The following is a 26,228-nucleotide window of genomic DNA, read 5'->3' on the forward strand; positions in this document are numbered from 1 at the left end:
AGCCTGTACACAGCAAAATCAATATATTTTCCCTTTTTTTTAACTTTCCATCTCGACAGCAACACTTCAACCAAACCCTCCACGTGTAGACCTCTCACTGGCTATTCTTCCAAAAGTAACTAACGACCTCAAATTTACCGCTCCTTACCCAATCATCTCTCCCCACGTCATCAACTACCAATGCCCCCGAAACTCCCGTGGCTTACTGAGCCGAGTCGAGCCGTTTGGAAACCAGTCGATCCGGTAGTAAGTAAAAGACAAAGAGACGGAGAAATAATAATAATAAAATAAAAAAGGGAAATATAAAAATATTTAAAAGACGAGAGAGATAGCAGCTGGTTTAGAGTAAAGTTGGAAGATGGAGATGGCGTACTGAGTGGGAGAAGATTTAAGGAGAAAGGAAATCAAATCTGTTCTTTTTCTTATTTGGGGTCTCTTCCATTTCACTTCCGATCTGCTTCTTGTTCGGAATCTGAAGAAATTCCGACGATATGGAAGCAAATGCGGGATTGGTGGCTGGATCTTACAAGAGAAATGAGCTTGTTCGGATTCGCCACGATTCCGACAGTGGGGTTAGTCTTCTTCATCCACATTCAATCCCATCTTCTAACACTCTATTTGGTTTTTCATTCTTTATTTTATCATCTTAGTCACTTGTGTAGTGTGTTGATCTGTGCAGTGAAGTTTTAGATGTGGGGGTTTTCTTTTTTTCCCCCCTCCTCTTCTCGTTTGCGATCTTAGGGAATTTGGAATTGATTGCGACTTATCTAATCATATGAAACTAGATCCATTATTATTATTACTATTATTATTATTATTTGTACTATGATATGTGGATCCGAGTGTTGATTTTGATACTTATTGATGATTGAGCTTCAACTCTAATGTCTTAGCTGATGATGGACTTTTGGTTTCTTTGTTTCGTGGATTATTTGGATTTTGGCTTTTGGGGCTTCGATTTATGCTTGTTGTAGATTGGTTCTTATTTGGCACTTTCTCCCTTCATTTATTTGTTTTTGTTTTTGAAATGGTGTATCAGTCTTTGCCATTCTTCACTTCATGTTTCAGTACTGTTGTAGAGCTCGACTTGCTTTGATAGTGCTTCTTGTGAAAATGCCAAAGATCTGTGTTTGTATCTCTTAGTTGAGATCTGTACATTATTTTCTATTTTTACTTAACCTTCTTTCTGTGTTATGGTTGCTGATATTGTGACTTATCCATATCCCATTTTTGTTTGAATGATGCAGCCTAAACCACTGAAGAATATAAACAGCCAAACATGTCAAATATGTGGCGACACAGTTGGTCTTACAGCCTCTGGTGATGTCTTTGTTGCTTGCAATGAATGTGCATTTCCCGTTTGTCGTCCGTGTTATGAGTATGAGAGGAAAGATGGGAACCAGTCTTGTCCTCAGTGCAAGACTAGATACAAGAGGCACAAAGGTTTGATTGAGATTTCATGTGTCCTTTCTGATGGTTGCTGACTTGATCCGAGTAAAAAACACTCAATGAAAAGCTATTTCGTTTCAGGGAGTCCTCGCGTTGATGGTGATGACGACGAGGATGATGTGGATGACATTGAGAATGAGTTTAATTACGTACAAGGAAGTAGCAAGACTAAACGACAGTGGCATGGGGAAGATGCTGAACTATCTACTTCTGCGAGACACGAGTCTCAACCTATACCACTCCTTACAAATGGCCAATCAGTATGAACTTGTCAATTTCAGAATGCATTATGTTGATTTGTACATTCATAGTTATATTTTGCTTCCTCAATATTTTATGAATATGTTTCCGATTTTACATATTTCTATTGCCTCCAATTGTTTAACATTTGGGTTGTTTAGGTGTCTGGAGAAATTCCTTGTGCTACCCCTGATAATCAATCAGTGCGAACCACATCTGGTCCTTTGGGTCCTCCAGAAAAGCATATGCAGTCCCATCCATATGTTGACCCAAGGCAGCCAGGTATAAAGAAGCTTGAGTTTTTCATGATCTTTGAGGAAGCTTTTTTGTTGTTTTAGATTTAAACTAATTGCATTTTTTCATATCACAGTTCCCGTGAGAATTGTGGATCCATCAAAGGATTTGAATTCTTATGGGCTTGGGAATGTTGACTGGAAGGAAAGAGTTGAAGGTTGGAAACTGAAACAAGAGAAAAACATGATGCAGATGACGAGTAGGTACACTGAAGGGAAGGGGGACATGGAGGGCACTGGGTCAAATGGAGAAGAACTTCAAATGTAAGTACTTTATCCAAATCTAGCAAGTTGTTATATATAAAGTGAAGCTATGAAAGCTGATAAAAAATGAAACATATTATTTGTTTTTGAAAATCATTCTATATGCCGCTAATCTACTTTTTATTTACTTAAACGTCAATGATGCTAATTTCATTGACTTCATTTATTTGTTTCACAGGGCTGATGATGCTAGGCAACCTCTGAGCCGTGTCGTTCCTATTCCATCCTCTCACTTGACCCCGTATCGTGTTGTGATCATACTTCGTCTTATTATTCTGGGCTTCTTCTTACAGTACCGTTTAACACACCCTGTGAAAGATGCATACCCCTTGTGGTTAACATCAGTTATTTGTGAAGTTTGGTTTGCCCTTTCCTGGCTTCTGGATCAGTTTCCGAAATGGTCTCCTGTCAATCGTGAGACCTTCCTTGAGAGACTTGCGCTAAGGTCGGTTTAGTTTTTCTGCATTTTGTCTGATCTAATGGGTTTAGTTTGGAAGACCAGTGGGCAGCGGCAATTAGTTCTACTATTAAGTCAATTGTTGTTTTCACCATGCAGATATGATCGCGAAGGAGAGCCATCACAGTTAGCTCCTGTTGATGTCTTTGTCAGTACTGTGGATCCACTCAAAGAGCCTCCACTAGTCACGGCAAACACTGTGCTTTCCATACTTGCCGTGGACTACCCAGTGGACAAAGTCTCGTGCTATGTATCAGACGATGGTTCAGCAATGCTTACTTTTGAAGCGCTCTCTGAAACTGCAGAATTTGCAAGGAAGTGGGTTCCCTTTTGCAAGAAGCACAACATTGAGCCAAGGGCCCCTGAATTTTATTTTGCTCAAAAAATAGACTACTTGAAGGACAAGATTAAGCCTTCTTTTGTCAAAGAGCGGCGAGCAATGAAGGTAAGAAAGCTATGATGGTTTGATATTCATATAGTTGTGCCCATTGTTTGATTTGCACTTTCTTTCGTGGTGTGAGTTATTCATGCTAATATAAAATAGCATGAAGCTATCCTATAAAGAAAAAAGGAAAAAAGAAATAGCATGAAGCAATGGTTTCCCAACAGTTGGAGCATTTTGGAGATGGAAATTCTTAGAACTTTGTGTCTGTGTTTCAATATTGAGAACGTGGTCTGGGAACTTTAAGCATGCTCTATAGATCCCCCAAATTTATTTAGCTTTGGAATAACATTTATTCATCTAATTTTAAAAGGCTAAATAGATGGATACATATTTTTTATTCTCTTGAAACATTAAAAGTTAAGGTGCCATTTCACAGAGAGAGTATGAAGAATTCAAGATTCGAATTAATGCACTTGTTGCCAAAGCACAAAAGATGCCTGAGGAAGGATGGACCATGCAGGATGGAACGCCATGGCCTGGAAACAATCCCAGGGATCATCCTGGAATGATACAGGTCTCTTAGCTTTTAAATAGTTTTGTTTTGGCACTTTATTTTATCCTTTTTTGGGTGGCAATATTGATATTTTGTATGTTCGAGTGCAGGTTTTCTTAGGTCACAGTGGAGGTCTTGATACTGATGGAAATGAACTGCCGCGACTTGTTTATGTTTCTCGTGAGAAGCGACCAGGTTTCCAGCACCACAAGAAAGCCGGAGCAATGAATGCATTGGTTTGTCATTTTATTTGATACAATCGTGCATAAATGATACATAATTTGAAAGAAAAGGCAGAATTTGACTTATAATTGCCAGAAAAAAGATATATACAACAGTAATAGTAAAAACATGAGATTGCATTTTTTTGTGATTTTCTGTAATTATTTATCGACTTGATTTCATCTTATCTACAGATCCGAGTTTCTGCTGTGCTTACAAATGGAGCATATCTTTTGAATGTCGATTGTGATCACTACTTCAACAACAGCAAAGCTCTCAAGGAAGCCATGTGTTTCATGATGGACCCTGCTTATGGGAAGAAAACATGTTATGTACAATTCCCACAACGTTTTGATGGCATTGATTTGCACGATCGATATGCCAATCGCAACATAGTCTTTTTCGATGTAGGTTATTTGACCTGTCATCGAGCATTTCAATCATGTATTTCAACATGGACGCTTTTGGGCTTTGGGTTGTTACTTGTGATTGACAACGTGTTCTTCTTGTGCTTCTCAGATAAACTTGAAGGGGTTGGATGGCCTCCAGGGTCCAGTCTATGTGGGTACTGGTTGTTGTTTCAATCGGCAAGCTCTATATGGTTATGATCCTGTTCTGACCGAGGCAGATTTGGAACCAAATATTATCATTAAGAGTTGCTGTGGTTCAAGAAAGAAGGGAAGGAACAAGAAGTACATTGACAAAAAGAGGGCTGCAAAGAGGACTGAGTCTACCATTCCCATCTTTAATATGGAAGATATCGAGGAAGGTGTTGAAGGTTGGTTTGCCCTCAAAATCCTCAATTCTCTATTCTCCACTTTAAACATTTCTTTAATAAATAAAACTTTTCTTTAAGAGACTTGGTGGAGGTCCAGCTGCCACTTCTATAACTGTTGGACCTACGAGAGAGGGAAAATTATTTTTTAACGATGTTAATATTGCGACATTGCGACATCTGAAACTGTCATAGTTTTCATGAGATAAGGTGATGGAAGTTGCAAACTGAATGTTTACCTTAATTTCTGTGTCTTACAGGATATGATGATGAGAGGTCACTCCTGATGTCTCAGAAGAGTTTAGAGAAGCGCTTTGGCCAATCTCCAGTTTTTATTGCAGCCACTTTCATGGAAATGGGAGGTATTCCACCTTCAACCAATCCTGCAACTCTTCTAAAGGAAGCAATTCATGTCATCAGTTGTGGATATGAAGATAAGACAGAATGGGGCAAAGAGGTTAGTTGCCACTGCCATTATACAACATCCCTTATCCTCCTTCCTCTCACATTTTTTCTTCTTTTCTACCCCTTCTTAAGAGAGAGCTACAAAGATGAGCTTGATAAACTCAGATCTAACTCCTAGTTTTTTTACTTCTAGATTGGGTGGATCTATGGTTCTGTGACAGAAGATATTTTAACTGGATTTAAGATGCATGCTCGTGGGTGGATATCAATTTACTGCATGCCTCCGCGGCCAGCATTCAAGGGATCTGCTCCCATCAATCTTTCTGATCGTTTAAATCAGGTGCTTCGATGGGCTTTGGGTTCCATTGAAATCTTGCTTAGCAGGCATTGTCCTATCTGGTATGGCTACAATGGAAGGTTAAAGCTTTTGGAGAGAATAGCGTACATCAATACCATCGTCTACCCTATCACCTCCATTCCTCTTATTGCTTACTGTATGCTTCCGGCGTTCTGTCTTTTGACTGGAAAGTTCATCATTCCCGAGGTAATTTGATAGTTTTTTCCTTGTGAAAATTGAAGCCTGATTAATTATGTTTCCATGATAAATTATTTTTCTTTTTTATCTAAACGTGGGATTCCTCCTCATATTTTGATATTATTTGTTAACATTAACGTTAATAACTTATGATGAAATAACCATTCCATTTTCTAATCTGAAGACATAATATATTCAATCAGTATATAATACACTAAATGTTCCTTTCCGTTTGTAAATAACACGTTTTCATGACTTAATTTGCAGATAAGCAACTTTGCCAGTATGTGGTTCATTCTTCTTTTCGTTTCCATCTTTGCTACGGGTATTCTTGAACTCAGATGGAGTGGGGTTAGCATTGAAGACTGGTGGAGGAATGAACAATTTTGGGTCATTGGTGGTACTTCAGCTCATCTGTTTGCCGTCTTCCAGGGTCTCTTAAAGGTTCTTGCTGGAATCGATACCAACTTCACTGTCACGTCAAAGGCCAGTGATGACGATGGGGATTTTGCAGAGCTTTATGTGTTCAAATGGACTTCTCTCCTCATCCCTCCCACCACTGTCCTTATTATGAATATGGTCGGTATAGTGGCTGGTGTGTCGTATGCCATTAACAGTGGTTACCAATCTTGGGGTCCTCTTTTTGGTAAGCTGTTCTTCGCATTGTGGGTTATTGTCCATTTATATCCTTTCCTAAAGGGTTTACTGGGAAGGCAAAATCGTACACCAACCATCGTCATTGTCTGGTCCATTCTCCTTGCTTCCATTTTCTCATTGCTTTGGGTGCGAATCGATCCATTTACCTCGGCCTCGACAAAGGCTGCCAACGGTCAATGTGGTATCAACTGCTAGACGGTTGGATTAATAGTTTTGTTCTCGCAAAATGGTGATTTTCCTGTGAATATGACAAGAAAGAAATCAAGGCATTGAAAAAAGTCCTCAGGAAGGAACCAAATTTGAAGAAAATAAGAAATGATGAGGTTTTCCAGATTCTCTCACAGGTCTTTACACCAAAATTTGTAGGTGTCTTGAAGTTGTATTGGTACGTTATAATATTATATTGTGCAGTATTGTGAAGTTCCATTTGTTTAATGAAAATAGATAAAGGAATTATTTATATATCAGGAGAATTTGTAAGAACAGACACTGAATTTTTTGATGTTTCAGAATTGTTATGACAGTGAAATTATAATTTAATAACCGTTCATGTTCAACCGTATTCTTTCTAATATCTCTGTACATATATGGATAATTTCCAAATTTGGTTATTAGATTTAAAGTTAGAATTCGTTCAAATGGTTTGATAATAGAATTCTTGGGACTATTTATGAATATTTTATCCAACCACATGGACTATTATTAAATTTATCAAGTCTAAAGGATGAAAATAACTAAAGATAAAATCTCGATTTTCTTGAAATTACAGGACTTTTTTTTTTTTTTTTTTTTTTGTAATTAAGAATGTATGCTTTAATCCATTTAGAGCATTGTAATTATGCATAAGCATTAACATGTCAGATTTTTGTTTTTACTACTTGAAGATTAAGATCATTGTTATGAAGGGTGATCTTAGAAGCAACTTTAATCATAAGAATAAATGACAGTACACATTTAGTAATATATACTTTTACCATATCTTTTACATTTTGTTTATAAAAAGAAATCGATGCAAATCATTCTAAAACTTCTCTTAGATCATTAAACAAATTCTTCTCTTTCTCAGCATTAGGACGATACACGACATACCAAGCTGAAATCTGCTCCTTAGTTATAACGTTCAAGAGTCATGCAGTCCAAACATAACCAACCGAACATTACCTTACCACTAAAATCCAAGATGGGATTTGGTATTCTTCTCAATTGCAAACAGTTTGATGTAAAAGTTACCTTCTAATTTTCATCATCTTTGTCTACAAGTATCCTCTTGCAAGCTTCATAACACATGAATGAAATGCCTGCATTAGGCACTAGCTTGATGCAGCTGGGGCCAAGCCCTCTATATAAGCCTTGAATGCCTTCCCTTTCAAGTATACTTATAAGCGCATGAATAACGTTCTTGTAAACTTGTCTTCCACTGAGAGCCCCGACTTGCATCTGCTTGCGAGCTACCTCCAGTGGGAATGTTGCGCAACTCGAAATGGCACCAGCAGCTGATCCTATTAAAAGGGTTTGAATGTTGCCTATTTTTTCTTGTTTGAAGATCTTCCGGTAGGCTTTTCGCAACGTATCGTAAGCAAAGTAATTGGTGGCAGAATATGGAATAATTCCAATCAAACTGGGAGCAAGACCTCTGTAGAATTCTGCAGGCCCCTTCTCTTGAAGTATCTTAATGAAAGCGTCTAATAGACCATTGTAAACCCCTCTCTGCAAGAGTTAGCAAGAGTTTGAGATTCAGTGTGTTTGAAGAACAAATAATGTTGTTTCTGTTCACTAAAATTTTCCAGCTACCTGTATGGTTAATCGGGTTTTCAGTAACTCTAGCGGGTATGTACAGAGGGTTGCACTGACTCCAGCACAGGCTCCGGCAACTAATGAAGGAGGGATTGGAATTTTTGGTTCTTCGCCTGGTCCAGGCGATAGGTTCTTGTTGACTGTATCGAAAGCAAAAAGCTGCAGAAAGAACAGCAGGTGAATCTGTAAGCATTGAAATAAATATGAAAAGTAGTTTCATTGAAGATGGAGTAAAGTCCTTCCTCTTACAATCTGGAAACGGATTTGCTAGGTAAAAGTTAGTACATTCACTAATGTTTCCCAACTCCAGACTAAACAACATTATAACCCCAAACATAAACTTTCTAACTACAGACTTCATAACTCAACATAGTGACCCAAACACCTCTAAGTTGATGACAACGAGAAAGCTACATAGATTATATTCTCACTCATAAAACTATTACGGAAAATGGAAAAATTTTCATTGATGGGTTTCAAAGACAAAACAGGCTTTGAACCATAACAAATGTTCAAGAAGGAAATCCATGGGCTCAATATTCTAGAAATTATATCAGCTAATGGATTCTAGCAAAGTACAAGAATGATAATTAAGACGAACCTTGATCAACTCAAAGCAGAACCATAACTGGTTAATTACAATCGGGTCGATTAGTTAAAGAACACAAAGAAGGGAATTGTAGAGAATACATAAAATTATAAATTTATCACATCTCAACGCCATAGGCTTTGGATCCACAGTTTATATAAAATTAAACAGAAAGTCCTAAGTTTGAATTCCTTCAACAACTTCCTCCTCCAATTCATATCAATAGTTATAATCCAGGTCTTGCGAATCACAAATATTCAACCGACTTATGGAGGAGAATATCAAGAATATATAAAAGGATTAAATTTAACAAACTCCATAGAACCATTCTAACAAGCAATTACCCAACAGGAAAGCCATCAAAAGCAAGCAGAGATATTATATTTCTATCCAGGTTATCAAGTACAATACAGTATCAACCAAAAAAAGAAAAAAAGAAAAAAACAAAGCATATTCAAGACCAATACATTGAAACAACAAGAAATGGAGTTTCAAATACCTCAATCGCTTTGCTGGGTGCAACCCGAATAACATTGACCAAATTCCCCCTAAACAATCCCTTCCACCCATCATTCTTCATAATATCATTGAACACCTCAGTGACAGAGTGGCCACCGTTACCCACCATCAAATGAGTTCTAATGGTCTCCAATGGCGCCACACAAGTGTTTGACACTGTCCCAGCAATTGCACCACTTATCAACCTCCGCAGTGAGGGATTTTCCACCTTAATTCTCAATTGAAAACCACCCTTATTCTTCTTCTTCTTATTGATAACAGTTTCCTCAAAATTAACAGCCTCAGCAGAAGGTACATATTTCATACACAAATTGGAGTAAAGAAAATTGGCGTCATCCGAATTTGAAGAATTGGGTGAGATGCCGAACCCGATGCCCATCTGACCGACACTGGCGAATAAGCCTCCGGGATGGAAGTGGCCTTCCTGGATACTCCATTGGGAGCCCAAATCGAAGACTGAGAAGAACCCATCTCGTTTATAGGCTAAAACTTGAGTTCCTTTCTGACCCATCTCGGTCGGGATTCAGAATCAAAGAAGAAGAAGGAAGGAGAGATCCTAATTGATGAACAAAACCATAGTGGTGGGAAGATTATGGACGATCAAACAGTAGGGGAACGGGAATGAGAGGAGTTAATGCAGCCAGCAAATTTGAGTTGAAAAGAGAGAGGGAATGTGGGTTTATGGGGGAAGGATGAACAGCGAGAAGAGAGAGAGAGAGAGAGAGTGAGAGAGACGAATCTCCCACCCTTTGCCTCCGATCCCCTGGGAACCCTTTCCTGCTTTCTTTTCTCTTTCTGTTCTTTCTCTCTTTTTTTTTCTGGAAAGATTCCGATTCCGATCCTTCGTGTTTTTTTTTCTAATAAAAAAATATTGTTATTATTATTTTCTTAATAAAAAAATCCTCAAAAATATATATCATTTCACAAAATATTTATATGAAAGTGTAATAAATGTTGTGAATAGCTTATCATTTTTTCTATATTTGAAAAAACAAGAAAAAAAACCTCTTATTATTATTATTATTATTATTTTGGAAGATGTAGATGTAGGTACATAATTGTCCCTAAAAATTGAGCTTAAAATTGCCAAACTATTCGATTATTTTTAAAAAAATAGTCAATTTTCCCTTTGCGAACATCAAGAAGTGAAAATATCAAAATAAACTTGTTTCAGTGGAAAAACCTATCTCGCTCTTGATGATGATGTAGTAGCAAACACCATCAAACATAATATTTTCCTTTCTTTTGCTCTTGTTGTCGGTTGCAACAAAGGAGGGTTGTCAATTTCAATTAGATTTCGCTAAGGAATGGAATGAACGATGGTTGTCATAACCACGAAACAGAGGCCATGCTCGGTTGTAGGGTAGACAAATTCACTAGAGAAGAAGAAGGAAATCATGTTGAAGAAAAAGAAAAGAGAAAAAGAATAGACAAATTTGTAACTTTATTTGTCAATGTAAAAAAAAATCATATTATCCATACAAATTTTCTAATTTTTTCTTGAGAGTGTGTGCGCACTATAGCCCATGCCAATCTTCATAAAATGATAATTCAATTTAGGTTGTGCTAACATCTAGTTTAATGATAATTAACATGACCTTTCATCCTACAAGAAGGGAGGTTCGACCCCCCCTTCCCCTACAATTGTTACTACAAGAATATAAATTCTTGTTTGCTTCGATCACATACCAACTAAGTTTCGAAGGCTACTTTCAATTTCTCTCTTGCTTGTTTTCTTCCCTCAAATACTTGCACTCAATTTTTCCTTTTCCTTTCTAGACACTAGAAGCAAAGAAAATCGTCGTTGCTTTGCTCTTAGACTTCACACATTCATGATAAATGGTTAAAAAGTTACTAAAATCAAGTGATGTAGGATCAATGGGTCTAATGCACAAACGTGGTCACATTGGTTAGGAGCAATCAGACAAGAACCACAAGTGCAAGCAAGAAAGGGAGGGAATAAGGCAATGAGAGGGAGGGAGAGATAAAGGAAACGGTAGAAAGCACAATGTAGATTAAGTTATCCCTAAAAGAAAAAAGGGGGAAACCTTCCTTTCTTTCTTTTTAATTTTCTGTGTTGAATAAAAGGGTTTCGTGCATATATAAATATAGTGGCTAACACATGCCTAATTCAACAACTAAAACACCATTCCTACGACCCAACAATATCCGATGATTACAATTTAATTTTTAACAGACTAAAATAGAATGAATTCAAAGTATAGGACAAAATGGTATTTTTATTAAGACATGAGCAAAAAGAATCTAAATGTAAGGAAAAAATGATGGATTATATTTTGATGTTCTCAAAAAGAAAAAACTATTCACACCGTAAAAAAGACTACTAAAACACAAAAGATCATTACACATTATTTTTTTTTTCTTACGAAATGTCTTTTCAACAATTTCTCTTGTATTTTACCTCATCTTCTCTTTCTATTCAATAAGTCTCACATTTTTTTTTTCTTTTGAAACAAAGTTCTCCCTAAAAATTGAAATTAAACTAATAATAAAAAATAATTAATCTGACCCCTAACTGTAAGGCACGTGGACAAGTCACAATGAGGTGTGTGGGTATAAGATGCCAACTCCATTCTTGTACATTTCATATGCTTTAATCATTTGATTCAAGGGATGGAGTTTGGAGAGCAAATTTTAACATACAATTTCAAATAAAAGAGTATCTACTACTATCATATATACTTTCTCTCGTCTACCTTATTATGTTTCAAGAATAGTCTACATTATTATGTTTCAAGAATCGTTTCTCGTTTCCAAAGCATCCTTATGATGCGTTACAAAAATTTCTAGGAACATAGTATTCCTGATCAAAGATTCTAACTTCCCATTTGATCTAACTTCCCATCTTTGAAGGAGAAGACCATGCCAACTAATTTGAGTATTCAATGATATAAACATAAAACTCATTTTAGAGAAATATTATCTAAGATTATAATAATCACATCTTGTCACAGTAAATATTATTTTAAAATATTTAATTATCTACAATAAACACTATTTCAAAACCCTTAATTTAATACAGTTTTACTATTTTATCTTCATCTTGGTGTGGTATTTACTATTTTCTTATTAAACTAAAATAGTTTATGCACCAAATATATAATAATATAACTCAAATTAAAATAACCTATACTCCTAATACAAGCTATCAACCTATAATTAAAATAACTCACTTCTTGTTTGAAACTTAACAAAAAATTTAGAATTATTTATTGTGTTTGACACGGAAATAATAGTCCATATAATAAATACCAAAAGTACCAACTGTCACAATACAAAACTGAAATACCTTCTGAAGAGTTCTCTAATAAACTAATAGCATTTGGAGGACTTGTCCACTTAAAATTCTTTTGTAAAAGTAATTCACAACTAATATAATTGAAAAATGCAGTCTTGATAGTTATACCAAAACTACCAATCATGGAATCTTGTGAGATATGTTCAGAAGCTAATATGAAAATCAATGGCCAGGTTGCATAAATGATATTTAAGCAAAAGAAAATACCTTTTAAGTTTGATAACATAAAGGCCAGGTTGCATAAATGATATTCAAGCAAAAGAAAATAATAGGATGTCTTGCACATGGATAATATAATTGCACGTATAACACAAAAATTTGGTAAAAGACTAAATATCCCAAGTCCAACTATCATTCCAAAGATTCCTTTACAGTTTCTCAAAATTGATCATCCTCGTCAATAACTGTCATCATTGATAATTTTCAATTTGAGAGATGTGCTATCAAATGTTATCGTTGATAGTAGCTATAGTGATAGTTTCTATCAATGATTGTCACTTAACGACGGATTTGATATTTTAAAAAATTTAGTAGTTGACTGGTCAACATTTGCTCTTTTCAAATATTTTATCCTTATAATATATTTTTAGTTTATTTCTTGAATTGTGCTATTTACTATCTTTTCCAAAAAATATAAACACCACGTAAATTGAACTATGTTCCTCATGTTTGTCGCGTCCCTCCTAATAATATGTTTCATGTATTCTAAACAAATCTTTGAGCAATCACAGTGTATTACAATGTGCATGTGGGAGTGACATTATAGACTATCAAACAAGATATAACATTATTAATGGGTAGGACGAGAAGGGAATAAAGGCAATGAGGATTATTAAAGCTTTATTCAATTATATTAGTTAATGTGATTTTTATAACAGGCCTCAGAAGCAATAGAATAAAAATTAAATATATATATCCTATTTTGTAATCTGGATGGAGAGTTCTCTATCTCTATCTATTCCCCTTATTTTATCCCCACATGAGAGATTAGAGAGAATTTGAACGATGGAGGAGAGTACCTTATAAAATCAAGATAATTGATGGAACTGAAACCTGGGGGCTGGAGGATCAACTGATGATTCTTGTTCTCGTCTTTGGAAATATGGATGAATGTTCCGCACTCCCTCCAAGTATAAAGGTGTCTGCATCTCGATCAATCGAGAAACCTACACACAGCGATAACTCTAAATAACACAACAATATATCCAACAAAATACTTCCCTTCTCTTTTTTTCTTATATGTGTAAAGTTCAAAACTACCAAAACATCTGTGAACTATGTGAACTATGTTAGTGGTTTCAGTAATACCTCTAAGCTTTTAAAAGTTTTTGTCTTTGACTCTTGACCCTTGATCTTATTATATATATAATTTTGGAAAGCTCATAGAGTTGAAAACGATAGATGTTACATCACAAATAAATCAACTGATTAATGTGGAGAAGACAATGGTAATAAACAGAAGGTACACAGAGTAAACTTCCTTGAGGATTTCTAAGTCAAAGGATTAGGATGGAGAAGACCACTGTTACCATAAAAGCTAAAAACAAATTGTCTAAAAAAAACATAAGAGGACAGTGCATTTTTTCTCATTGTTGCTTGAAAAAAGAAAAGAAAAAAAGAAACAATAGGACAGTGCATTTGTTTTCCGTTCATTGTAAAAGGAAGAAAATAAATAAAATATTGCGGTTTCATTAAAAATTAGAAGGTAGAATTATAAGTTTAGTCTTTGTTTTGTATCTATTAGGTCTCTAAACTTAGAAAGTGTTTGATAGATCCTTAAACTTTTAGTTTTGTGGCCAATAGGTCCTAAAGTTTCAATTGTGCTAATAAGTCCTTGGTCCATTCAATATTTTTTAAAATCACGAATCTACTTGATACAAAATTGAAAGTTATGGGTTTGATTAGACAAGATTCAAGTTTACACTTAGTAAATTAATTGATTTTTAAAATTTTAGTATGTCAAAGATTAAGGATCTATTAAATAAAAAATTAAAATTTAAGGGCCTATAAGAAACTTGAATAGACAATCACTTGCCACTTCATAGTTCGGGGATTAAACTTCTAATTCAACCGAATTAGAAATGCACCTTTTATGACCAGAATTACGTAGCTGAAGTTTCTAATCTTAACTAGCATTACTAAAGAGTTAAAATGACTCTCCGTCCACAGTTCTAAATGTAAATTAGCATTCTACCTCACAAGCCTCCCAAAATCAACCTTAAAAATGGATGCAATTACTCATAATATCAACCCTAAAAATCACCACAAGAATAGATAATATCAACCGTAAGAATCACCACAAGAATATTATCAATATGTAGTTTCAATAACAAAAGCAACCAAATATAGAGCACAGAAAATTAGTAACATACTTAAAAATTTGTCCCACGCATAAATTTAATACTAAGAGAAAAAACCAAACACGAACATAACCTGTTGGTTCCATGGAATACACCTGCTTCGTACTAGTATTCTTAGTGTAGTGACACAAGTACAGACACTTTTTGCATATCATACAAAAACCATTATAGAAGCCAAGGAGACAAAGGAAACTTACAGCTCGACGGAATGCAAACATCTCTTCTTGACCAGATAGCATTGACACAATTGCAGTTGGAGCACCCACTGATCCTACATTTCCTTCCACTAGGACGTTTCGACGAAGCTTTCCCCCTTCTGCCTCTGTTTCAAACTGAAAACTGCAACGAGAGATACTAAGTTTATAGCACAGTTGCAATTGCAAAGCTTAAATTGATGCTCAAAAGATAGAACCCATTTCAAAGTTGGTAGTCTTTAAAGTGAACGATGAGGGTCTATTACTTATAAGAAAGGGAATCGCAATGATCCAACAATGTACATATATGCTCATAAAGTACCGACATATCAACTAAAATCAGGAAATAACACTAATTACTAAACTCTGAATGCGTGCAGATGCCATCATCTACTAACACGTTTGCCAAACTCTTCTAGCTGTTAGTCATTTAAAAAATGCAAGTAAATGAGCGTACTTGATCAATTTACTCGAGCTGAAGTTAGAAAGTTCACTTAAAAGTGGAAACATCTAAAAATGAAGATGGTACTTCATGGCAGCCTTCACATACAGAGTTTCTCCCCAAAAAAAAAAAAAAAAAAAAAAGCAATGTTCATCCCAAACACAGGAGGAACAATCACCTCTCCAAATCAAAAAGCGCACCCTCTTCAGTCCCTTGAAATAATTCCTCAATTGACGTAGCTGCCAAGCAAAATAGGCAGCAATGGTGATTGTATAGCTCATCAATGAGAGTGATGAACCGCCGGGCCTGAGAAAAGGCAACTCATTAAGCTTAAAATGAGTATAAATGGTGGCAGCACGAAAGATATTCAATATTATGCTTCAAAGGTGTCAAAGGGCAGAGAGAGCCTTCAATTAAATATGCATGCAAATTACCAAGGGATGCTGCCAGTACAATATGCTCACTTAAAATTGCATTTAGCCACTGAGGCTGGTAACATTTGCCAGATTGAAATTTGAAGCTTGAAAAACTGCATGCTCATACCTTGTCACGAATGCGCATACTCATTATTGGGATGTTGGATATGAAGACAGTGTGGTAGTTTTTGGCCAAGGCAATATAGTCTGCAGCACCTACCTATAGAGATCAGTTAAAACGATATAATAACGACATAATGAAATATTTAACAACTACAAATACCTCTCAGAGTGTAATATCCAAGTCAATACGTCTTCTCTCTAGATAGAATGCATTGGTTCAAGAGATAAAGAAAACCTTGTAAAGTCAAAATTTTCAGTCACAAAGAGCTGTGGCAAAATTGATAAGCCAACAACTAATTACCATGGACCAAGAATCCTCCAAATCAGAGCATATTTTCTAAAAGGTTGGAATAGCCTATGTTTTATCAGATAAATCGTTGCAGATCAACAAAGCGGTCTCGTTTAGGATTATCTAAAGGTATCTAACCTTTCCCCTTTTACATTGATCTACAAGGAAACCATTCACCAAGATCTTATCTTTAAGATTTTGTAATTGGTACTTCTTAACCCCTCAGGCTATAAGATCGTGTGGTCAACAAAGGGCAGGAAGTTTGAATTAATATCAGATGGACTTCCTGCGTAATATATTAATCATAACTCACAGAAATAACTATACTAACAATTGTAGGAATGTCCACCATTCTGTACAACAATCCTAATTATCAATTGTACACCATAACAAATGCATAGAAAGCAAGTTGAACGTAATTGTATACCATTGTGTCAGTAATACAAAGATAAGCATAATACCGGTTGACCACAGAGAAAATCAAATGCAAATCGTGCCACTCCATTGCAGCTTTCTGGCACCTCCAATTTTCTGATCGATATAGATACAATTGGTAAAGCAACCTCATGGAACAAATTTGAGTTATGTTTAGTAAGTACCTTCCGAACATCACAGGAACAGTTTCAGAGGTGATTTGTCCTCCCAATTGGCTGGTGACTTCTACCCACATATTTTCAAATTTCCTCACTGATGTGCAATCTAAAGGCCAGAAATAGTGCACCTACATGTGCATCCAATGATAAATTAATAAAAATTTGAAACACTGTAGGAAAAAAACTAAAACCAGTAAATGAATATCAGCATCTCACGCTGCCACTGCCTGGTGTTAAACCCATTGATACAATGCACCAATGTCAATAAAGATTGCTCAAGAAATTCAACGAGTGAAAAGTCATCCAAATGAATGAAAAATAATGATAAAAAAAACCACTATATAATGGAATGGATCAAAATAACACGAGTGGATGAGAAAGCACCAGTTCCTAGTCAGTAGCCAATACGAAGCATTAACCAGTCTCGCATAAGTCAATATATAACACAACCATTGTACGCCATGAACCCACCAACCCAACAGTTTCCCATAAACTAGGAAAGGAAGACAATAACTACGTATGCCAATGATTTCCATGGAAAACAAAGGCAATTTAAACATTCACATTAAAAATAAAAGATTAGAAAATTGTACAACATGATTAACAAAAACACATATTAAGAACATTGAAAGACAAACGATTCAATATCATATAGGAAAAGAAAATTCAAAGTCAAATATATTCATTTAATTATAAGGTTTTCTTATATCCGTAAGTGTCTGGGCCAGCTTACGTGCACCTCGACTAATCTCACGAGACAACCCGCCATCTAGGTGTCAAGGAAACTCGTAAGAAATTCATTCCTAGGTAGGTGGCCACCATGAATTGAACCCACGGCCTCTTAGTTAGTTATTGAGACTACGTCTCACTTTTTACCACTAGGCCAAACCATGAAGGTTAATTATAAGGTTAAAAAGGTTTCTTTTTCCTTCCTATGTGAGAACGAAGATTCGGAGTTTAAAAACATTCAAATTTCATTACTCTTCTACATATAATGTCTAGGTGCCAAAGTGGATTTAAAAAATAATAAAAGATCCAACAGTCTAATTTAAGTATCCAAGAAGTATTGATAAATTCAACTCTGATGCGTCACATACACATCATTGAAACTAAAGTACTTGTGCTTTGTGTAAATGATATTAAACAAGCAACTAAAGATAAATTGGGTAGGACAGGCAATCAAGTTTTCACAACTTCAATTGATCTAAAAGCTTCAGGTGGAAATATTCATTTGGATAAGATATACCTTCAACAAAGTATACTTCAAAATTGTATGTACAGCTTATCCTTGAATACCTAGTTAAACTGTTAATAGTCTCACCTGGTCAAAAGACCTTTGTGCTATAAAGCGCCGGTAGTCAATCTCACTGCCAATAAGAACAAATTCACAATGCTCCTCCAGTTTGATAACAAACTTTTGGAAGATATCCTTCTGCATCCCATCCTGTATTAACAAAATCCGTCTGACACAATCAAAATGATATGAATTTTAATAACAAGTTCACTGCGTACCTGCATTTTGACTGGTTAAGTGGTTTATTTGGAATTATTTCCTCAACATTCGCCTAATGTTCTGCTTACAGTGCGCCCATTTTTATAATTATGGTTTACTACTGATTAGATCCCATAGTTCTATTAGTAGCTCTGATGGAGGTAAGAAATGGCCACTTAAAGAAGGTACTAATTGCAGGAGAATAAATTGATTGAAAAATATATGTTTGAGACCAATCCTGTTAAGAGAGTTACTTCCTGTTGATTTAACAATTTTTTAGCTTCCAAGTCTGACTTTGAGATCAGATTATTTAAGTGACACAACCAGTCAGAATATCAAGGAACTCAAAATGGCAAGCAAAATACAGAGAAACCAATGAAATTCGTAGTCAAACCCAGATTGAATTGCTGTCCCAGATTCTGAGATGATTGATTATAACACATTACAGAAAGAGACGTGAATACTTGAGGTGAGGACAAAAGGCTAAAATCTATAGTCACAATTGATTCTATCATCTTAGAGTAGATGATCGATTCTTTCCCATCTGGACGATTAAAGATTAACAGCCACATTTGGGGGATGTTGGTCATGTCAGGATCTCTTCAGCAAGGTTTAGGAAATGGAAAACCTCGCATGTAGCACCAAAGAATAAAAGAAAAGATAACTGTTGCAGATATTGAGAGAAAAATAGAGAACTGAAGGAAGATCTTCACGTTTCCACCAGTTGCTTAGAAGGGATGGGTTTTCTTTTCACACGAGGATGGATATCTTTCTGTTTCCCATTAAAGGAAAAAAAATTCTAAGGAAGAAGGTGAAATTATATCAAAGAAAGGTTAATGCCTTATCCTGTATGATTTTTCGTCTTTGAAATATAATGGTTTAAACTAAAAGAAGTTATTAAGTAATCAGCTCCAAAGGAAAGGGAAGATTGACGGCCGTGGCCCCTCCTAATCGGCAGGGCCTGTGTTTTTGTTTTGACTATCATTTAGTTGTACTAATGCTCCTTTGCCAAGTTGATTTTTCAATTACTTTCAAAAGTTTAGTTATGTTCCTTCTCTATAGTTTTACATTTACTAATTAGTTTCAATGAGGATTATCAATTTCCTATACGACAGAGAAAGTTGACTGATTATGTGGACGAGAAACATTGACTGGTTTATCTTTCCATTCCCTTAATCTACTATTCATATTTTACAAGACTTGGCTCAATCAAAGAGCCAATTTTAATAATATAAAAATGTATTCAAATCTAATTACATAATAAATTTAAATACCATAATTTACCTCCCCATAAGATTTGAAAATAAATAACCTGGAAAATTAAAATTCTAATGACCAGCTAGTTTATATCTTCTTGTTCAACATATTAGTTAGAATAGTACCTGATTCAAGTCATTTGGAGCTCGATTGCTTGTGGCTACAAGAACTGTTCCAGTACTCAACAATCTGCTTATAATTCCAGACAAGGCCACAATAGCAAATACATCAACTGTCTGAAAGAGAGAACAAGGTAAGCCAACAAATAAAACATCATGGATGAATTGAATTATTGGTAGTTAATCTCAGAATGTTTGTTTGTACAAAACGTGTGTGAACAAAACTTGTTTCAGATATCAGCGATAAAAAAACAACCTTTTTCCATAACAAACACCTCATAATTCACTCCAAATTTTCAAAACTCTAGTTTTCTTAAATTAGCCACCGTAGTTTCAAAACTATAGTTCTCCTACTTTTACACAATAGTCCTCCAATTTTCATATGTTATTTTGACATGTCAAGGAATAGTACAATCATGAAGCAAACATATCAGCCAGAATTTTCCCTTTGTTTATTTTCGTTTACCTGTATCTCATCGAAGCAAAGAATGCTAGCTCCTACATGGCCCGCTTGCTGATCAATAAGAAATTTATCAGCAACAGCAGGAAGAATGTGTTTCATCTGTACCTCTTGCTTGTATTTTTCTTCTCCAGCCAACCACTCCTTCACTTTTGTATCAAATGGAAGATTCATAATCCAACTCGAAAAGCTTGATTGTGAAGATTTCTCCCTCACTTGATTTTTCCATATCTTGTGCATATCTTCGTTAATTTTAAGCATAGCCTGCCATACATACAATGGAGTAAAATTGATGACCAAGACCAATCCTGAAAAAGGAGGCATGGCTCTCTGAAATGTTAAAGCTCAATACAATGGTTGGAAAGAAATTGGTCCTGTATGTCCAACGTTTCCAATTTTCCAAACTAGAATAACTCCTCACCTCGTGGAAATGGTACCTTTGTCTATGTTTAACAATTCCTTGAGTAGCATTGAAAAACATGTCCATGAGCATTGTCTTCCCTAGATTATTAGAAATTAATTCAGTAAATCAGAATTAAATTTATTATAAGATTATAAGCATAAATCAGAGCAATAGTCAGATTATAAGCTTAAATCCCTATGAAGTGATAACAAATATCCAAGATTGCCACATAAAATTTTATCACAGTCAGAACTTACCACTTCCAACATTGCCATATATGTACAGTCCTCTAGGAGCATGTGGAGCAGCAGGACAGCGACCTATAAGTGAATCCAACTTCTTCTCCCGGTTAAGGTAAGAAACCCATTTTCCAACTCCGGGTTCAATATTTTCAGCCTTTTTCCTAAGGAAAAATAAATGAATATTTGCAAAAGATCAAAATTTACAAAGTTGATAATCAGATGCCACAATGGAGCGGCTGAATATTTTAGGCTCAGTAACGTGACTGAGGAAAGAAGTGTGTCTAACCGAAACATCAATGTTTCAAAAAGTTTGCTTCTGCGCTTGTTTACTGCATCACCCTGTTGTTTAGATTCAGCTTCCTCCATTAAAAGTCTGCGCCTCTCCTTCTCCCTATTCTGCTCCCACTCAGCTAGTTTTACCTTAAAAGTAAGAAATTCAGGAAAAAAAATCCTTAGCAGTAGGTTTCAACCTATTTGTAAGAGCAAAAGCACATCTGACATTCAAGCATCATAGTATTATCAATTCCAATTAGTACATGATAGTCTTCCATATCCTTTTCATATTGCTCCAACCTTCCAAGCAAACTCTCCAATTCGGAAGCCACTCTCTCTTGAAAAGGATCGTGTTGTAGCTCCCCTCGCTCAACTAGAACCCTGTACTTATCTAATAGCCCTGAAAGAATGGATTTCAAATTACAAGTCCGAAATACAACTGCAATTTACGAGAAATCCAGCACCTACGCAAAATCAATATGAATCATACAAGAACTCGGGGAAAATAACTAATTAGAACACCATCCACTTCCTACCTTGGCTTCCTTCCATCGGAAAACTAAACAAAACAACCAGCAAGTTAAAATTCGAGAAAATGAGAACAATCAATGCAATGCTTAAACGTCAAATAACCGTACCATAACGAAAAGAAATCAAACTAAAGGGGTATCAACGATCAAAGAAATACAACACATCATGCCAGAAATCCAATCTTCCATAAATCATTAACCACCAACCACCACAAGAATACAGCACTATGCATAAACAAGAGAATGAACTTCCACACGCATACACTCCATCACATGCTAATTTCATACTTCAAATATCTAAAGCGAATGCCAATGTGAGAGAGACCTGGAGGCTTCGTAAATGAAGAGAGGAATCGAAGACGAAGTGGATCAACGCCGAACTTTGAAGATGAAAATTGTTGACGAGTGAACCTCAGCGACAGTAGGGAAGAAATTGACGAAGTCGAAAGTCCTCTTTTCATCTTCGAATCGCAATTTCTTCTCCTTCTTCGATGCGAAGTATGGCGTGTAGTCTTTCTGGAAGAAGAGAATGTAGGAATTCCCCGAAATCGAGAGCTCCAAATCGAAAAGAAGAAGGAAAATGGAAAGTGACGACGTGTTCTTCCCGCTAACCAGCCACATAATACCGGCAAAAAGGTCACTCACCGCGCGCAGATGACGTGGATAGAAATCATACCGTTGGATAACCAAAAAAGTGGGACGATGTTGAAAAGCGTGACTAGTCGATGATAGATGGAAAGTGAGATTTCTGAAAACAATCACAGTTGGATTGAAAATTGTTCGAATAAGTTTTATATTATAATTTGGTTTATATCGTTTAATTAAAATATGAGTTTTGGATCGGAATTATCAAACATCTTGAATAGTTTTACTGGTGATTGTGTTTGGGTTAAAGAGTAAGATATTATGTATAATAGCGTTGTGGAATTCGTAAAATCCATTGTTTGTAGAGTTGTGAAGTCAAGAAATTTGTAGGTCACGCCTAAAACATATATGAATTTTATGTCATTCTTTTAAGTACTCTTTATAACGTGAGCATCAAACAATTCTTCATTTTGCAACCCCTCATCGAAGTTCACAACTCTACTAGTTGTTCCAAACACTTTATCATATATTTCTGTAATATATGTGTCCATGCAATTCTTCTTCTTTTTTTTTCTATTATGTCAACCAATAGATGTAGGTAACAAATTTTGTACAGAAAGTCTTCTATGACCTTTACTTTTCTGCAATAATAAATTTGTACTTTGAGGAAGAAAGAGGACATTCAAACAGAGAGAATGGAACTCTGATGTTGTGTAAGTCTCATGCTTAAGTTAGCATTTAATGAAGAGTAAAGCTATCCGATATACTTTTCCATAGAGTTGTGACCACTTATTAACAAAGGAACAAGTGATTGGATTCCATTTCTAAGTGGGACATAAAACGTTTGTTTTGGATTGATCAAATAGCTTACAATATGGTTGCCCATAAGAGGTGGGCCTCCACGAAGGGCGAGAGGTGGTCTTGGTTCTCAAGGCCAATGTAGGCTTATCAGGTTCAAACCATTCACCTTTCTTTCCTAAGTTTGTTAAAAAAATCTTGTAACCTGACCATTACCCAACCAAACTGCAAGGTTGAATTAAATTTGCAAAAATATAGATTTGGACGGGTTGTCAAGTTGTAGAATTTAGGGGTCGAGTTGATTCAACCTAACCTAACTCGAGTATGTATATATATAATTAGATGTTTAGTTCAGTCGTAATCGCCCTTGTCTTATGTATCTGCCCTCTTCCCATCTTCGAAACTCCCTTGCACTTTCTCTCATCTTTATCTAGTGTCTGGCAACCTCCTCCCTCATCTTCGAAACTCCCTCTTCCTTTCTCTCATCTCTCTCCAACGCCCCCCTCTCCTCGTCTTCGAAACTTTCTTTCACTTATCTCTATTCTATAGCCTCATCTTCAACTCTCTCCCAATTCAATGATCAAACTCAGAATTATGGAGGGTTGACCCTTGCACATTAAACTAATAGGTTTGATTTTTATCAACTGAAGACATTGAATTGGTCCATAATTTGCATCCAACCCGACCAATCCGACTTATGTACACCTATACTTTTTCATTATAAACTACAAAGAAATAAATCGTAGACCTTTACTAGGTTCGCTCATAAGACCTATACTTTTAGATTAAAAGACTATTTAGGTGTTTTCTAAAACTATATCTATCTTTAACAATCATTAATTTTTCAATCAGGGTTGGTTGCATGAAAATCCTTTTTACTCTTTTTTAAAAATATATTTTTTTCCGCACAAATATATTTGCAACCATTATATATAGCTAAGTATCGTTATTCTTCTCATTCTAGATGGAGTAACATTAACTACTAATTAAGTTATAAGCTTGTAGCTCTAATAATTAATAATATTGGCGAAATTAACAATAAAAATATTCAAGTACAACAAATAGAAGTATAGACATTTTAAATCCCAATTTAAAAGAAATAGTACACATTAATCATGTTGAAATTGAAATTAATATACAACTTTTCATATATTTTCTTTTCTTCTCTTAAATATTGCCCCATGAAACTTATTTATTTCAAATTAGACCAATATAAATGTAACACATATATTTCATTTTTCAACACGTGCTTAGATCAGGTAATTCACATGTTGAGGAGAACATATCAGTGAATAAGAAGATTCGACTATTAACTTCTTCTTTTAATGCAGTTATTTTTAACTTTATCGGAAGGAATTTGAAGTTCACACTTTAACTTAAAGAATTTCTCTAGCGTTCAACACTCTCGATAGACGTCGTTTCATGAATTGTTGTAAGCAAGATATTTTTTTTATTTTTACCTAGTATTGTGTCTAATTTCTTTGTTTGGTTTCTTTTGTAAGTAGTTCTTAATTTTTCTTGGATTGTTGGATTTAAATGATATTTGTAGTTGTAAATACATGATAAATATATCAACATTAATTAATTCTTAATTTGGTTTAATATTTGACAAATGTACATAAAAGATTATTTTGAAATATTGTGTATATATGGAAAGGTATATACCAATATTTTTTTTTAATTTGACAATGAATTTTTTTCGAATATTACAAAAATGAGTTAATCTATTTATAAATATAGTAAAATTTTACTTTTCGTGATAAACTTCGGTAAACTCATATAAAGATATGAAACAATCTAGAAGAACATGATGTATATGTAAGTCTATTGGGATTTATCTCAGATAAATAAAAATAAAATATTGTTATAACTATTAAATAGGATAATTATAATTGGTGGCAATTTTAGGAATAATAATTAAGTATATAACAATATTTTAAAAAATTACAAATATAGTACAATTTATCGGTTATAGACTTCTATCATCGATAAACTTTGACGGATGTTGTTATATCTTTAATTATTTTGAATCTAATTAGCATATTTGTAACTATCCCTTATAAATATTTTCTATAGTTTTACCATTTAAAATAAATTCTCTTAAAAAATAACTTAACTTTGACTTTGACTTTTTAAAAAATTAATTTGTTTTCCTTACCTGCCAAGCTTTGACTAACATGTCAAAACTTCTTCATCTCATATTTGCATATCGTTGAACTAAGAAAGAAAAAAAAAACTATACTTAATGTACCAACAAAAACATACCAACGCACAAAACTACGTCCCTAATTTGTTAAAATTAGAGGATAAAACTGATCTGCAAGTTCGTAGATTAATAAAAAATGCTTTTAATCAGAAGTGATTTTAACTATTTTAGAGTTATCGATTCTCTCCGTGTCACGAGAAGCGTAAGAGGGAGGAGAATCAATTTTTGAGTCAAAAGAATGTACAAACAAGAAGGGGAAAAAAAAGGTAAAATGGCAATTTATTTTATATATGTACATAATTAGGTTTTAGCAATAAAGAATATTCCAATTTACATGCTTTTACAAAATAGCAAAATAACAAAATAAAGTTTGTCCAATATACCAATTGAGGCATTCTTTTTTTTAACATTGTGAATGGGACAACTTGATTTTTTTGGGCATTTACCAAGTCTATACAAGTAACAAATAATGTACATATAAATTTAAAAACCTTTAGCCAACATTTAACAACTATGACTAGATAAAACTATATAAACTTAGCAAGATTCGTGTCACAAGTTACTAAGATTAGGTTAGGGGGTTGTTTACTCGTTTAAAAGTTACGAATTCATTTGGTGGAAGAAGAGAAATAACAAACCCAACTTCGTAAATTTGATTTGATTGTCATATTGCAAATTTGGTTCCTTCAAACTACGTTCGAAACCTTACTACTTATTTTAAGAGTTTCTTAAATATTAGCGTTGGTTTTTTACAAATGCATCGAAACTACCTTTGAATAGAAATTTATTAGCGTATAATGTTGGATGAAAAATGAAAATGGAGGCCACTGCTATTCCACTCGTTTTCAACGTTTGTTATGTTAAAGATCAACCATAATATGATAGATTTTGAAGTCGTGTATATATATTCAGAAATAATGTATGCATATATGACAAATTATTAAATTACAAAACTTAAAAGGAAAAATAGAAAAATTGTAAAAAAAAAAA

General features: G+C 34.8%; 3 protein-coding genes across 5 annotated transcripts; 1 reads left to right on the forward strand and 2 right to left on the reverse strand.

Moving 5' to 3' along the window:
* The first annotated feature begins 324 nt into the window (after positions 1-324).
* Positions 325-6,792, forward strand: LOC103503814 (cellulose synthase A catalytic subunit 1 [UDP-forming]). The gene is made up of 14 exons (XM_008468175.3): positions 325-572; positions 1,248-1,443; positions 1,531-1,709; positions 1,851-1,971; positions 2,060-2,246; positions 2,425-2,691; positions 2,803-3,148; positions 3,525-3,662; positions 3,752-3,877; positions 4,058-4,270; positions 4,383-4,641; positions 4,899-5,095; positions 5,237-5,587; positions 5,846-6,792. Exons 1-14 carry the CDS (start codon positions 492-494, stop codon positions 6,428-6,430), a joined length of 3,246 nt encoding a protein of 1,081 aa, XP_008466397.1. The 5' UTR covers positions 325-491; the 3' UTR covers positions 6,431-6,792.
* A 374-nt stretch (positions 6,793-7,166) lies between these two features.
* LOC103503815 (adenine nucleotide transporter BT1, chloroplastic/mitochondrial-like) lies at positions 7,167-10,036 on the reverse strand. Its single transcript, XM_008468176.3, has 3 exons — positions 9,118-10,036; positions 8,027-8,188; positions 7,167-7,942 (listed from the first exon to the last, which is right to left on the reverse strand). Exons 1-3 carry the CDS (start codon positions 9,646-9,648, stop codon positions 7,469-7,471), a joined length of 1,167 nt encoding a protein of 388 aa, XP_008466398.1. The 5' UTR covers positions 9,649-10,036; the 3' UTR covers positions 7,167-7,468.
* A 3,234-nt stretch (positions 10,037-13,270) lies between these two features.
* On the reverse strand, positions 13,271-22,311 carry LOC103503816 (uncharacterized). Of its 3 annotated transcripts, none has more exons than XM_008468177.3 (14): positions 21,975-22,290; positions 21,383-21,519; positions 21,133-21,266; positions 20,862-21,007; positions 20,623-20,702; positions 20,208-20,465; positions 19,748-19,858; positions 18,195-18,317; positions 16,880-17,001; positions 16,742-16,811; positions 15,996-16,088; positions 15,631-15,758; positions 15,014-15,155; positions 13,271-13,622 (listed from the first exon to the last, which is right to left on the reverse strand). In XM_008468177.3, exons 1-14 carry the CDS (start codon positions 22,108-22,110, stop codon positions 13,485-13,487), a joined length of 1,818 nt encoding a protein of 605 aa, XP_008466399.1. In that variant the 5' UTR covers positions 22,111-22,290; the 3' UTR covers positions 13,271-13,484. The 3 variants fall into 3 exon arrangements, 2 of the variants coding, with proteins under 2 accessions (XP_008466399.1, XP_008466401.1); XM_008468179.2 differs by having other exon boundaries at positions 21,420-21,519; positions 21,975-21,992; XR_007820218.1 differs by having other exon boundaries at positions 13,474-13,622; positions 15,014-15,148; positions 21,975-22,311.
* Positions 22,312-26,228: the final 3,917 nt, after the last annotated feature.

The sequence above is a fragment of the Cucumis melo genome, chromosome 4 (assembly GCF_025177605.1).
Source record: "Cucumis melo cultivar AY chromosome 4, USDA_Cmelo_AY_1.0, whole genome shotgun sequence".
NCBI classification, from domain to species: Eukaryota; Viridiplantae; Streptophyta; class Magnoliopsida; order Cucurbitales; family Cucurbitaceae; genus Cucumis; species Cucumis melo.